The sequence below is a fragment of the Rhinolophus ferrumequinum genome, chromosome 4 (assembly GCF_004115265.2).
Source record: "Rhinolophus ferrumequinum isolate MPI-CBG mRhiFer1 chromosome 4, mRhiFer1_v1.p, whole genome shotgun sequence".
Taxonomy (NCBI): Eukaryota; Metazoa; Chordata; class Mammalia; order Chiroptera; family Rhinolophidae; genus Rhinolophus; species Rhinolophus ferrumequinum.
The window spans coordinates 87,867,027-87,879,303 of NC_046287.1; the positions used below are offsets into that span (position 1 = coordinate 87,867,027).

Below are 12,277 nucleotides of genomic sequence, written 5' to 3' on the forward strand. Positions count from 1 at the left end.
GGTAACCACTATACTGTTGTATCTATGAGTTTATTGGTTTTGTTTGTTACTTTCTGTTTTATATCCCACATATGAGTGAAATAATATGGTTCTTGTCCTTTTCCGTCTTATTTTGCTTAGCATGATACTCTCACGATCCACCCATGTTGTCGCAAATGGCACTGTTTCATCCTTTTTTATGGCGGAGTAGTATTTTATTGTGTATATGTACCACATCTTCTTCATCCAGTCACCCATCAAAGGACACTTAGGTTGTTTCCATGTCTTGGCTATTGTGAAAAACACTGAAATGAACATAGGGATATGTATATCTTTACGAATACATGTTTTCAAGTTTCTTCAGGTAGACACCCAGAAGAGGAATTGCTGGGTCATATGGTAGCTCTATTCTTAATTTTTTGAGGAACCTCCATACTGTTTTTCATAATGGTTGTACCAATTTACATTCCCACCAGCAGTGTATGAGGTTCCTTTTTCTCCACATCCTCTCCCACAGTTATTATTTGACTTAGTGACAGTAGGCATTCTAGTTGGTGTAAGGTGGTATTTCACTGTTTTGATTTGCCTTTCCCTCATAGATAGTGAAGTTGAGCATCTTTTCATATAACAGTTGGCCATTTGTATGTTTTCTTGGGAAAAGTGTCTGTTCATGTCCTCCACCAATTTTTTAATTGGATTTTTTTGTTATTATTGAGTTGTATTAGTTCTTTATATACCTTAAATATTAGCCCCTTATTGGAGGTATCATTTGCAAATATCATCTCCTATTCCATTGATTACTTTTTTGTTTTCTTGATGGTTTCTTTTGCTGTGCAGAAGCTTTTTAATTTGATGTAGTCCCATTCATCTATTTTTGCTTTTACTTCCCTGGTCTTTGGGATCAAGTTCAGAAAAAACCCTCTAAGACCAAGGTCTGTAAGTTTAGTACCTTTATTTTCTTGTATGTTTTATTGTTTAGGGTTTTTTTTTTTAGGTCTATTTTAAGTCTTTTATCCATTTTGAGTTGGTGTCAGATAGTAGTCTAGTTTCATTCTTTTTCATGTGGCTTTCCAATTTTCCCAGCACCATTTACTGAAGAGGCTTTTCTTTTTCATTGTGTTTTTAGCTCCTTTGTCGAAAATTAGTTGCCCATATACATGTGGCTCTCAATTCTGTTCCAGTTGTCTGTGTGTCCATTTTTCTGCCAGTACCATATAGTTTTGGTTATTGTAGCTTTGTAGTATAAAGTCAGGAAGTATGATATCTCTGGCTTTGTTCTTTTTTCTCTGGATTGCTTTGGCTGTTTGGGGTCTTTTGTGATTCCATACCAATCTGATGATCTTTTTGTTCAGGTTTTTTTTTTTTTTTTAAAATACCATTGGGGTTTTGATGGGGATTGCCTTAAACCTGTGTCTTGCTTTAGGCAACGTTGCCATTTTAACTATATTGATTCTTTCAGTTCATGAACACAAAATATCTTTGCACTTCTTTGTCTTCAATGTCTTTCAGCAATGTCTTGTAGTTTTCTCATTTCCTTCGTTAAGTTTATTCCTAGGTATTTTATCCTTTTTGTTGCAATTGCAAGTGGAATTATTTTCTTCATTTTTTTCCCCCTGATATTTCATTGTTAGGGTATAGAAATGCAACAGATTTTTGTATATTGATTTTGTATCCTGCAACTTTACTGTATTTGTTTATTGTTTCTAATAGGTTTTTTTGGTGGAGTCTTTAGAGTTTTCTCTATATAGAATCATGACATATGCAAAAAGTGACAGTTTTACTTTTTTATTCCTAGTTTGGATGCCTGTCTTTTTCTTGCCTGATTGTCCTGGCTAGGATTTCCAGTACTGTGTTGAATAACAATGGTGAGAGTGGGCATACTTGTCTTGTTCTTGATCTTAGAGGAAAAGCTTTTAGCTCTTCACCTTTGAGTGTAATGTTAGCTGAGGGTTTGTCATATATGGCCTTTATTATGTTGAGGTACTTTTCTTCTGTACCCATTTTATTGTGTTTTAATCATAAACGGATGTTGTGCCTTGTCAAATGCTTTTCTAAATTTATTGATGTGATCACGTGATTTTTTTCTTATATTTTGTTAATGTGGTGTATCAGTTGGTTTGCATATGTCAAATCATCCTTGCATCCCTGGAATGAACTCCACTTGATTGTGATGTATTACCTTTTAAATGTGTTGTTGTATTTGATTTGCTGTGTTTTGTTTAAGGTTTTTTTCATCTTTGTTCATCAGCAATATTAGCCTGTTATTTTGTGTTGTCCTTGCTAGGTATCAGGATTTGGCCTCATAAAATTAGTTAGGAAGTATTCCCTGTTCAATTTTGTGGAAAATTTTTGAGAACAGATATTAAACTTTCTTTGAATGTTTGGTAGAATTCACTACTGAAGCCATGTGGTCCTGGACTTCTGTTTTTGGGGAGGTTTTTGTCTTTCAGTTGAGACTTTCAATTGAAAGTCTTTTGAGACTTTCAATTTCTTCACTGTTGATTGGTCTATTTAGGTTTTGCAGTTCTTCATGGTTCAGTCTAAGAAGGTAATATGTTTCTAAGAATCTTATATTCATTTTTTTCTAGATTACCAAATTTAGTAGCATACAGCCTTTCATAGTATTCTTACATAATCCTTTGTATATCTGTGGTGTCCCTTGTAACTTCAGTTTCATTTCTGATTTTATTTATTTGTCTTTTTTTCTTTTTTCCTTAGTCTAGCCAGAGTTTTGTTAACTTTATCTTTTCAAAGAACCAACTCTTTGTTTCATTAATTTTTTTCTACTTAGTCTATTTGTTCTTTTGTTTAATTTGCTCTCATTTTTATTCTCTTCTACCGATTTTGGGCTTTGTTCTACTTTCTCTAGTTCTTTAAGTTGAAATGTTAAATGTTAAGTTGTTTATTTGAGATTTTTCTTTTTTCTTAAGGTAGTCCTGTAATGCTATAAACTTGCCTTTTAGTACTGCTTTTGCTGCATCCCAAATTTTGGTATGTCATTGTCATTCTCATTTATCCCTGTGTAGCTTTTGGTCTCTTCTTTTATTTCTTCTTTGACCCAGTAGTTGTTCAGTAGCATGTTGTTTCATCTCCACATATTTGTGGTTTTTCCAGCTTTCTCTTATAGAGTGCTTTCATTTTTTTTTTTAACTCACAATTCTCTTCTTCCACCTGAGTCATTTCTAAATTTCTGTCTTTAAGATCACTAAATCTTTCTTCTATCTGGTTGACTTTATTCCGTAACGTCTCTAATTCATTCTTCATGTCATTTATTGAGTTCTTCAGTTCCTGAATTTCTGTTTGGTTGTTTTTCATAGTTTCAGTCTCTTTGGTAAAGTACTCCTTTTGTTTGTCGATTTTAGTCTTGAGCTCATTGAAGTGCTTTTCTGAGTTTTCTTGTATTTTATTGAGTTTTTTTTTCAGAAATGCAACCTTGAATTCTCTGTCATTTAAATCACAATCTTCCATATCTTTGAGTTTATTTTCTGGAGATTTTAAAAATTTCTTTCTGAACTACTTTGTTATCTTGGTTATTCATGGTATTTGATGGGTTATTTCTCTGCCTGGATATTTGAGGGACTGAAATCTCTTTTCAGTACTTGTTGCTTTTAAACATTTAGCAAATTGATAAGTCAAGGGCTTTCTTTTATTTTTCAGTAGGTGGTGCTGTAGCACAAGGTTTTGTTTTATCTGCACTTTCAGGATCTCTGTGGGGCGGTGTGGGTGCCTCACCTGTAGAAAATGCCCCATATTCCTGGAGGTGCGTGTCCCCTCTGTGACCAGGTTGTTTCAGTCTCGGGGCACCACCCCTGTGGTGCTGTGTGGTGCGTTATGGGCTCCAGTCGTGTGAATTCCTGGTGTTGCTTTTCTACAACCAGAAGCCACCAGCTGCCTCTACGTAGTTCCACTTCTATGGTGAGTTGGTGGGGGCAGGCAAGCACTGAGTCTGCAGCTTTGTTTTTTCCACTGTGTTTAGCCACGGATACAGGTCACTCTGGCTGGGATGTTGTTTCTGCCCCTTTATGACCTGCCCCCACTGCAGCTGGGGGGTGCGGTGGAGTGGGGAGGTTTCCACGTCTGCAGCTTTTTTCCCCCTGGTGATGGCAGCTGCTTGACTGCAGCCACAACCTGTTGCACTGCCTCTTTGCCCCTGTCCCTGGGCTCAGCTTCAATGTGTACTGCCACTAAGGCCAGAATGCTTCCTCTGCCCCTCTGGTCTCCTGCGTGGCTTTGCAATCAGATCCTCCACTGCTACCACATTCACTGGGGCTGTGGCAAGCCCAGACTGCACCTACAGCTCCCATCTTTGTCCTTCCCCGGTCCTGCCTTCCCTGCTCACCCCATTAACACCCCCACCTTCAGATGTCTCAATGAGTGGATCTCAGAAGTGTTTGTGTGTTGAGTTGTAGTTGTCCGGTTTATAACTTTAAGGGGACAGACAAGAGGTTTTTTCACTACGCCATGATGTGGAAGCCTGTCTACCATCATTTCTTTTTGATTAAAAATTTATTTCCTTACACGTTCTGTATATCTTAAGCATTATATGTTGTATATTGGATCTTATGGTTGTTCTTGGTTATTTTTTCTGAAATATATATATATATTTTAATTTTGAATTCTTTCCTGATTTGTAGTACCTTATTTCTGAGTTTTTCTAATTCCGATTTATAATGTTCTTTCACGTTTTCTATCCTTTTCTGGAATACAGTTTTTACCTGGTTTGACATTTTTGTAGGTGTTTGACATCAACTTTCTACTCTTCATTATCCCATTTCTTATAGCATGGGATTTCACCCAAGTCCTTTTCTGTTCATTTAATAATAGGTTTTCCTAAGCTTTTCCAAGCAAGGGATGGGTTGAAATAGCTTTTCTAGCTTTACCACGCTAGACTCCCTTCTTCTATTGCTTTTTACAAAGTGATAAAAGAAAATATAGCTTCCTATTTTCTGAGACCTGGCTCTATCTCACTAACCCACTTCTATCTGGACCCTCTCTTTTCTTTGCTCCAAGTATGCCTGTCTTACTTGGTATTCTTCTCCCAGAAGTTTCTTTTCTGTTTAGGGCTTTCTCCAGGAGGGGAAACTTTAGCCCCTAGTTTTGAGTCTAGCCTATCATACCTTACACTGTTGGCATGTGCAAAAGATCCCTTCCATTTGCAGCTATTCTCAAGTAACTTTTCTGAACTCTTGCATGGTTTTGAGTTTACCTGTCATCAAGTCCTTCAATTGCCCTATCATTTCTGCCTTTCTGTTTTCTTCTGCATACATGCTGATACCATGTGAATCTACAGTTGGTGATTTAACCAGACCCTGCTTGTATTTGAGAATTCACGGGTTACCTTGTCACCCAGTTTTATAGATTTTGTCCATGGAGTTTTGGTTTGGCTGTCCTGGTCATTTGGACGGGGGATTCCAGATTTAAAAAATGAGAAGTTTTATTCAAGATAACATGGGTTTGCATTTAAAAAAAACACCGACTGCATTGTGGAAAATTGATTCAGTGCATAGGAGATTAGGTAGGAGGCTTACTGTAGTGATCCAGGTGAGGTGATGGTAGCTTGGGCTAGGATAGTGGCATCCGAGCTAGAAAGTTTGAATCCTATTTTGATGGCTTATTGGTTGTCAAAGAATGAGAGAGTAAGTAAGACATGGATGATCTCCCAGGGTTAGGGTTTTGTAACTGTTTCGATGGTTTATTGTTTCCTAATACGTATTAGGAGTACTTGTGGAAGAGAAGGTAGTATTTTGGGGGGCAGTGGGTGTTTTTGAGAGGGACCAGGTATGATATTTGTAAGCACACTGAATATGAGGCCTTGTAACAGTCTTTCCTCTACTCCTAAACACAGGTGCATGCGTGTACACACACGCACACACACGCACACACTTTAATCTTCAGGGAGCTTTTTCTTAACCATGTCTTCTTCCGACATAGAACTTCATTTACTTTTCTATGTTAACATTTAGCACGTTTATATTACTGCTTATTATTACCTTCTTTTCTATTAGACCAGTTGTTGGCAAACTTTTTCCTAAAAGTCCAGATAGTAAATATGTTAGGCTTTGGGAACCAAGAGACAAAAATAAGATTATTAATGAGATACATATTGTTATTTATAATATAATCACTTAAAATGTAAAAGCCATTCCTGTCAGGCCCTACAAAAACCACCCATCAGATTCGGTCTACGGGCTGCAGTTTGCCGACCACAGTCCTAGATTGTAAATTCTATACTTGTCTCCTAGATGCGGGCATTTTGCCTGGTACATTTTAGGTGAATTTAATAATTTTTTGTTGAGTGAATAAATATTGTACTTACAGATTTGGAGCTCAAGTGAGAGGGCTGAACCAAAGCTATGTCTTTGGGAGGGGTCATTAAAAAGCAATTTAAGACATGACAGTAGATGAGATCACTTGGGAAGAATGTAAGGGAGGAGCCTAACGGGGAGCCTTTTGCTCAGTCACACAGAGCAGAGTAAGTCATGACCAACTCAGAGGTCCGTAGCAGTCTGTGTCGTATGTAGTAGTCAGTACCTGCTGCTGACTGACCGAGTCCACTCGCCATGTTTGCTCGTACGGTGCTTTTGGGTGAAAAGGAGGTCTTTAACTATTAGAGATAGCTGTGGGTAATAGAAGATTTTTCCTAAGAATTTTTACTACCAGTGAGTTATAACAAAACAAGCCATTGCTAAAATTCTATCTATACAAACATGTGTTAGTTAGCAATCAGTCACAAGCTTGTTCTAGGAGTTTCGCCCTTTTAGACACTAGATTGCCACCTTGCAATAAAACTTCAACCATATGTAGTTACCACAAAACTGTGATAGGATTAGGTGACAGAATTCTCCAAGTGGGGATGGGACACACAATCAAAGGGGGAGGGGCCTAAACTCAAACACTTCTCTGAAGGTAGACTGCAGGGCTTGCCAGATTCTGAAACTGCAAACATAAAAGAATCAGGGCACCTGTACAATATTTCCCGTCAGTCCATGTATCTTGAACAATTCTATTTCATCAATAAAAAATTATTTGCAACACCCCTTATACTAATTAACAAACCAGTATCTAAATTCAGATGTTGATATTCCGAGCACTTACTAACTGGGAGCTAACTCCTGATATGGGTGCTTCAAATGTTAACGAACCCCCTCTGAAGTGCGGATTCCTCATTTAGGAAGTGCGGATTCCTTATTTTTGTACTTCAGAAGGTAACTCACCACCTTTACCCATGCTGAAATATTTTAATGTGAATTACAGAATACCAGTAACTTGATTATATTTTATAGGGGATATGCTATCTGGATATTCTTTCTGTTATGTACCATCTTATAATCATAAATAATTAAGGGTAGTAGTTATTGCAATGAAAATATTTTTTCTCCTCAGTTCAAGTAACAATTGGGTTAGCTATTCATACAGGCAAATTTTAACGATGGTGCAGTTTGTAATGATAGCGTACAGAGTTATCAGATAACACTTCATTAATATTGGTATTTGAAGATTGCTAAACATTTATTGCCATTTTATATTAAATATAGATTCAAGGCTTTGTCTTTCTATTGTTGAACCCTGTTAGTGATAATAGTTGTATCAGTGCATCATTCCATCACATTAAATGAATGCTACTAATTTGGATTTCGTTTGGCAGTTTTATTTACATTTAACATATATCTATAAACGTAAGCTTATATCTAGATTAATATTCCAATATAGTTAACAAACTTTAAAATTTGGTTTCCATGGATTTTTTTCCCCTAAAAAGGGATTAATTTATCACTACAGTTTAAAAAAATTTGATAGAGCTACCGTAACAAAAAATTATTAAATAAAATAGCATACTGAATGTGGATGTGTATTAAAAATAATATACTGACCATTAACCTTTATGTAACTTTGATTCCAAAAATGTAAGAATTTTATCATATATGTAATAAAATGATCCATCATATCAGTACATCAAGGGGAGAGGGGATATCTGATCCTTGCAATAATTCCTGATTGAGACATGCCTGATAGAGACTCAATAAACTTAGAAGGATACTTCTTTACCTTTTGATACAAAGTATCTCCCCAAACTTTTCATTTTAATTTTCATGTGGTTTTAAGGCCATGACATTGGGTTGTTTACTTTTTTAAAATATGAATCATTTGTGATATGTGATAGAATTCATGGGTTGCAAACATCAAAAACCAGTTCTGCTGATTTAAGCAACACCACAATTTACTGGGAAAATGTGGGCTAGTTCACAGAATAAGTAGGGATACCGGAGATCTGGGAATAGAGCAAGTTCAACATATAGGCATTATTCACTGCCTGGTCCTGTGCCGCCCTTTTTTAAATTTTTCTTTCCACTTCACTCACAATTCAGTTATGAGGGAGAGAGTTGTATTCTCCTAGTTTGAGTCTCATGCTAGGAGAGGTGATACTTTAAGAGGCAGTTCCATCAAGACTGTACACAAGGGAGAGTATACAGTTCCCCAAGGAAGCCTGGGTGCAGTTAGGAAAGGAGAATGGATCTTAGGCAGCTAAGCCCCACCTCCTGCTCTCCACAAAAGTAGAATAGATACGAGTTTTGGCTTTTTAACCTCCTGTAGTTTATTATTTAAAGTCTAAAACTAATCAATCTTTAATAAATTAACTTGAAAATTTTTTAAATTTTAAATTTATATACTAGTAGTATCAATATTTAAATATGTGATTTTTCTTTTTCTTTTTAGACAATGCGAAGACACAGAAATGAAGTGACAGTTGAACTGCGAAAGGTAAGGGTGATTTGCATTTAATGAAAATTAGGAGAGTTTTATGATGTTAAAATTCTGTATAACATGAATAATGAAAATACTATAACAAATTAGTGGTCATCCCTAAAACCACACAGCATAAAAATATATCATTAAATAGTTTATAACATATAAGTAATTTATTTATATTCTGATAGTAGCTTCCATTTATTGAGGTACTAGGTACTGAGTAAAGTACTTTAGCACCATCATCGAAATTCTTCACAACGTCTGGTTGAAGTTAGATACTCTTTCGTTTTTTTCTTAATATTTTTTTTCTGTGGGCTGTATGCTAGACAGGATTCCTCTGCCTTCCTCATGTAGTTGTACATACCTGCTAAAGCTATTTTAGAAAAATAAATAAAAGAATAATCTTACCAATATCTTACCAATTAAATGCAACTGCTGTTAAAATTTATTGTATTTTTTTCCATTATTTTTGGAGGAGTTTAGAGTTACCTTCATCAGGTTTTGTTTTCATTTTATTTGAAATGAAACAAAATTTCATTTGAATGCACATTTTATTTGAAGCACCTATTTTAATTACCAGTCAAGAAAATCACATAATTGGGGTCTGCCCGGTGGCTCAGGCGTTTAGAGCTCCATGCTCCTAACTCCAAAAGCTGCCGGTTCGATTCCCACATGGGCCAGTGGGCTCTCAACCACAAGGTTGCCAGTTCAATTCCTCGAGTCCTACAAGGGATGGTGGGCTCCACCCCCTGCAACTAAGATTGAACACGGCACCTTGAGCCGAGCTGCCTCCCGGATGGCTCAGTTGGTTGGAGTGTGTCCTCTCAACCACAAGGTTGCCGGTTTCAACTCCCGCAAGGGATGGTGGGCTGTGCCCCCTGCAACTAGCAACGGCAACTGGACCTGGAGCTGAGCTGCGCCCTCCACAACTAAGACTGAAAGGACAACAATTTGAAGCTGAACGGCACCCTCCATGGCTAGGATTGAAAGGACAACAACTTGACTTGAAAAAAAGTTCTGGAAGTACACACTGTTCCCCAATAAAGTCCTGTTCCCCTTCCCCAATAAAATCTTTTAAAAAAAAAAAAAAGAAAGAAAAATCACATAATTAATTATCTCTACATGCATGTACATTTTTAAAAATAAAATTGAAACTTATTTTCAAATCTTTGTTTTTGTCTAAGATTAGATCTTTTTCTTGATCTAATTCACTCCTAAGACTCCTATATTAAATTACCATTTTGAAACTTCAGTTTTAGAGAGAAGGAAAGTCTTGATTCTGAGAGTACACACTCTTCTCAGTGAGTCACTGCACTTAAATCGATCTGTGCATTAATTTATTTAATAAGTATTTGTATAATACCCTCTTTGTGTCAGAATTTATGCCCGTTAATGATGTTATACTCATTGGTATAGTATAGTTCCTGAAATCCATTCTCCTGTACCCGTTTTCCATCCCACTTTTAATCAAATTTGAAAGCATATTTGCTAATTCCAGTTGTTCTTTCAACTTCTTCATAGATACTTACAGATTAATAACAGTGATTTGGCAATCATATTTTCAAGTTTTTTGATATCCTTTGGTCATTTGGACCAGAGAAGTGAACTAAGCCTAATAAAGTGATTAAGGTGAGCTCCTTGCCAATGTTAACATGTTGGACTTGGCTTTTCTGTTTTGTTTTTTTAATTTTTTATTAACATGTAACATACATACAAAAATGTCAACACATCTTAAGTGTACAGCTTGATGAATTTCACAAAGTAAGCACATCTGTATAACCAGTCCCTGAATCAAGAAACAGAACACTACCTATATCCCAAGGCCCCTTGCCAGTTACTACTTTCCCCCAAGGTAACTGTTATCCTGGTTTCTAACACTATGAATTATTTTGTGTAGTTTGAACTTTATATAAGTAGAATGGGGTGTACCTTTTGTGTCTGGTTTTTCATTGATCATATAAGTATCTTTTTAATAGCGGCAATAAGAATAAAATTGGAATTAAGTAATTATTTAGTCATCTGTTAACCTTACATCATCATTTATCCCCAGATATGGGCCTTAACTTTTCGTGATTGGAAGGCAGCTATAAAACTTTTATATTGGCCCTGGTATTAGTTGGAATACTCCTCGTTTTAAGCTTTTTAGCCCTTCTAATAATATGCTTATAAATTTAAGCTATTCACTTATGTTTACATTTGGTTATGTGTTCCTCCTCTATAGTTAGCCTGTATTCTGTATTTAATTTGTAGAATTAAAAATTCTTGCTTGTCAGAGCATATCTTCTTTAGTATACACTTTGGTCACCTTAGAGATGTCTTCTCTCTTTTATTGTCTTCTGGATAACATCGTTTCCTTTCCAATTACCACAAATAATTCCTGAACATCCTTGTAGGACCAAAAATGAAATTAACTAAAGAAATCTCATATTTATTTCATATTTCAGAATTCCTTGAGTAAGCAGCAGAAAGTGAACCCTTCCTGAAACAAAGCCTAAACTTCACACAAAGCTTAATTGATTTTGATATGATTCTACAGAGGTTTGGAGAGCATTTCAAGAGAAAACTCCTTCACTCTTTATCGTCAGAGTGTCTGTCTCTTAATTCTAACCTTGCTATTTCTCTATCTCCGTTGAGGAGAAAATCAGTGTTATTACTGACACTGAGATTCTTGAAAATACAAGAAAATAAAGCTTATCCCCAAAGTTTCATAGGTGAGCTTACCCATTTCTATTAGCTTGTAAGCTTCGAAAGGTAATAACCACACTCTCACCCACCTCCCACCCCAAATACTCTCAAGTTTCCCAGCCTATCCCAAAATGCCTACTCAAATTCTGAACTTATCGTTGGTACTCATTAAATGCTAATATTCAGGAATTAAATTGAATTATGTTATCTTAAAATTTTGCTTATATTTAAATCATTTATTGAGGTTTTAAGAAAAACACCTTAGATGTAGAGAAGTGCTACTCAAAATTCCTGATCTGTGACAAATTAGGGGACTTGCGTCAAAATGTTAGACAAGGCACTGCTTCCTTTACCAAGAAAGTCTTTCTGCCTAAATAAGTAAAGAAAAAAAGGAACTAAACAGTGTATTTAGTTTCACAGTTGATTTCTGGCTCAAGCTCCTTATCTTGTAGCAGACCTGTAACAAATAGTTCTGAGGACTTTTAGCCAGTCCAAGAACCATACTTTGAATAACACTTATCAAATTGAGGGTAAGATCTAGTTGTTGATATATACTGTTTTACTGGCCTCAAACTTTTTTTTGTTTGACCTTTTTTGTTTTCTTTTACTTCTTTGATTTTTTTACTTTCTTAATTAATTAGGCCCTTACGCATCAACACTTACAAAGAAGTTAGTATTTCTGTTTTATCTTATGTTGTGCACAGTTAAGTGGGAATTAAATAACTTGCCTAAAATCACACAGCTGATAAATGGCAGAGCTGAGGTCTTAAGCATTATGCTATAATGCCTTTCAATGAAGACGTCATCAAAATGGCGGCGTGAGGTGAGCCTCTGTAAAGCTCCCCTAGAATTTACAACTAATCGA

The 12,277-nt window shown here is 36.0% G+C and overlaps 1 protein-coding gene across 2 annotated transcripts in view; it reads left to right on the forward strand.

The window, feature by feature from the left end:
- Nucleotides 1–12,277, forward strand: part of KPNA3 (karyopherin subunit alpha 3) — a 101,258-nt gene that overhangs the window by 43,326 nt on the left and 45,655 nt on the right. For both annotated transcript variants that reach the window (XM_033104638.1, XM_033104639.1), the window contains one exon: nucleotides 8,695–8,739. In XM_033104638.1, coding sequence (XP_032960529.1) covers nucleotides 8,698–8,739 — 42 coding nt within the window. In that variant the 5' untranslated portion in view covers nucleotides 8,695–8,697. The remainder of the gene's footprint in view (nucleotides 1–8,694; nucleotides 8,740–12,277) is intronic.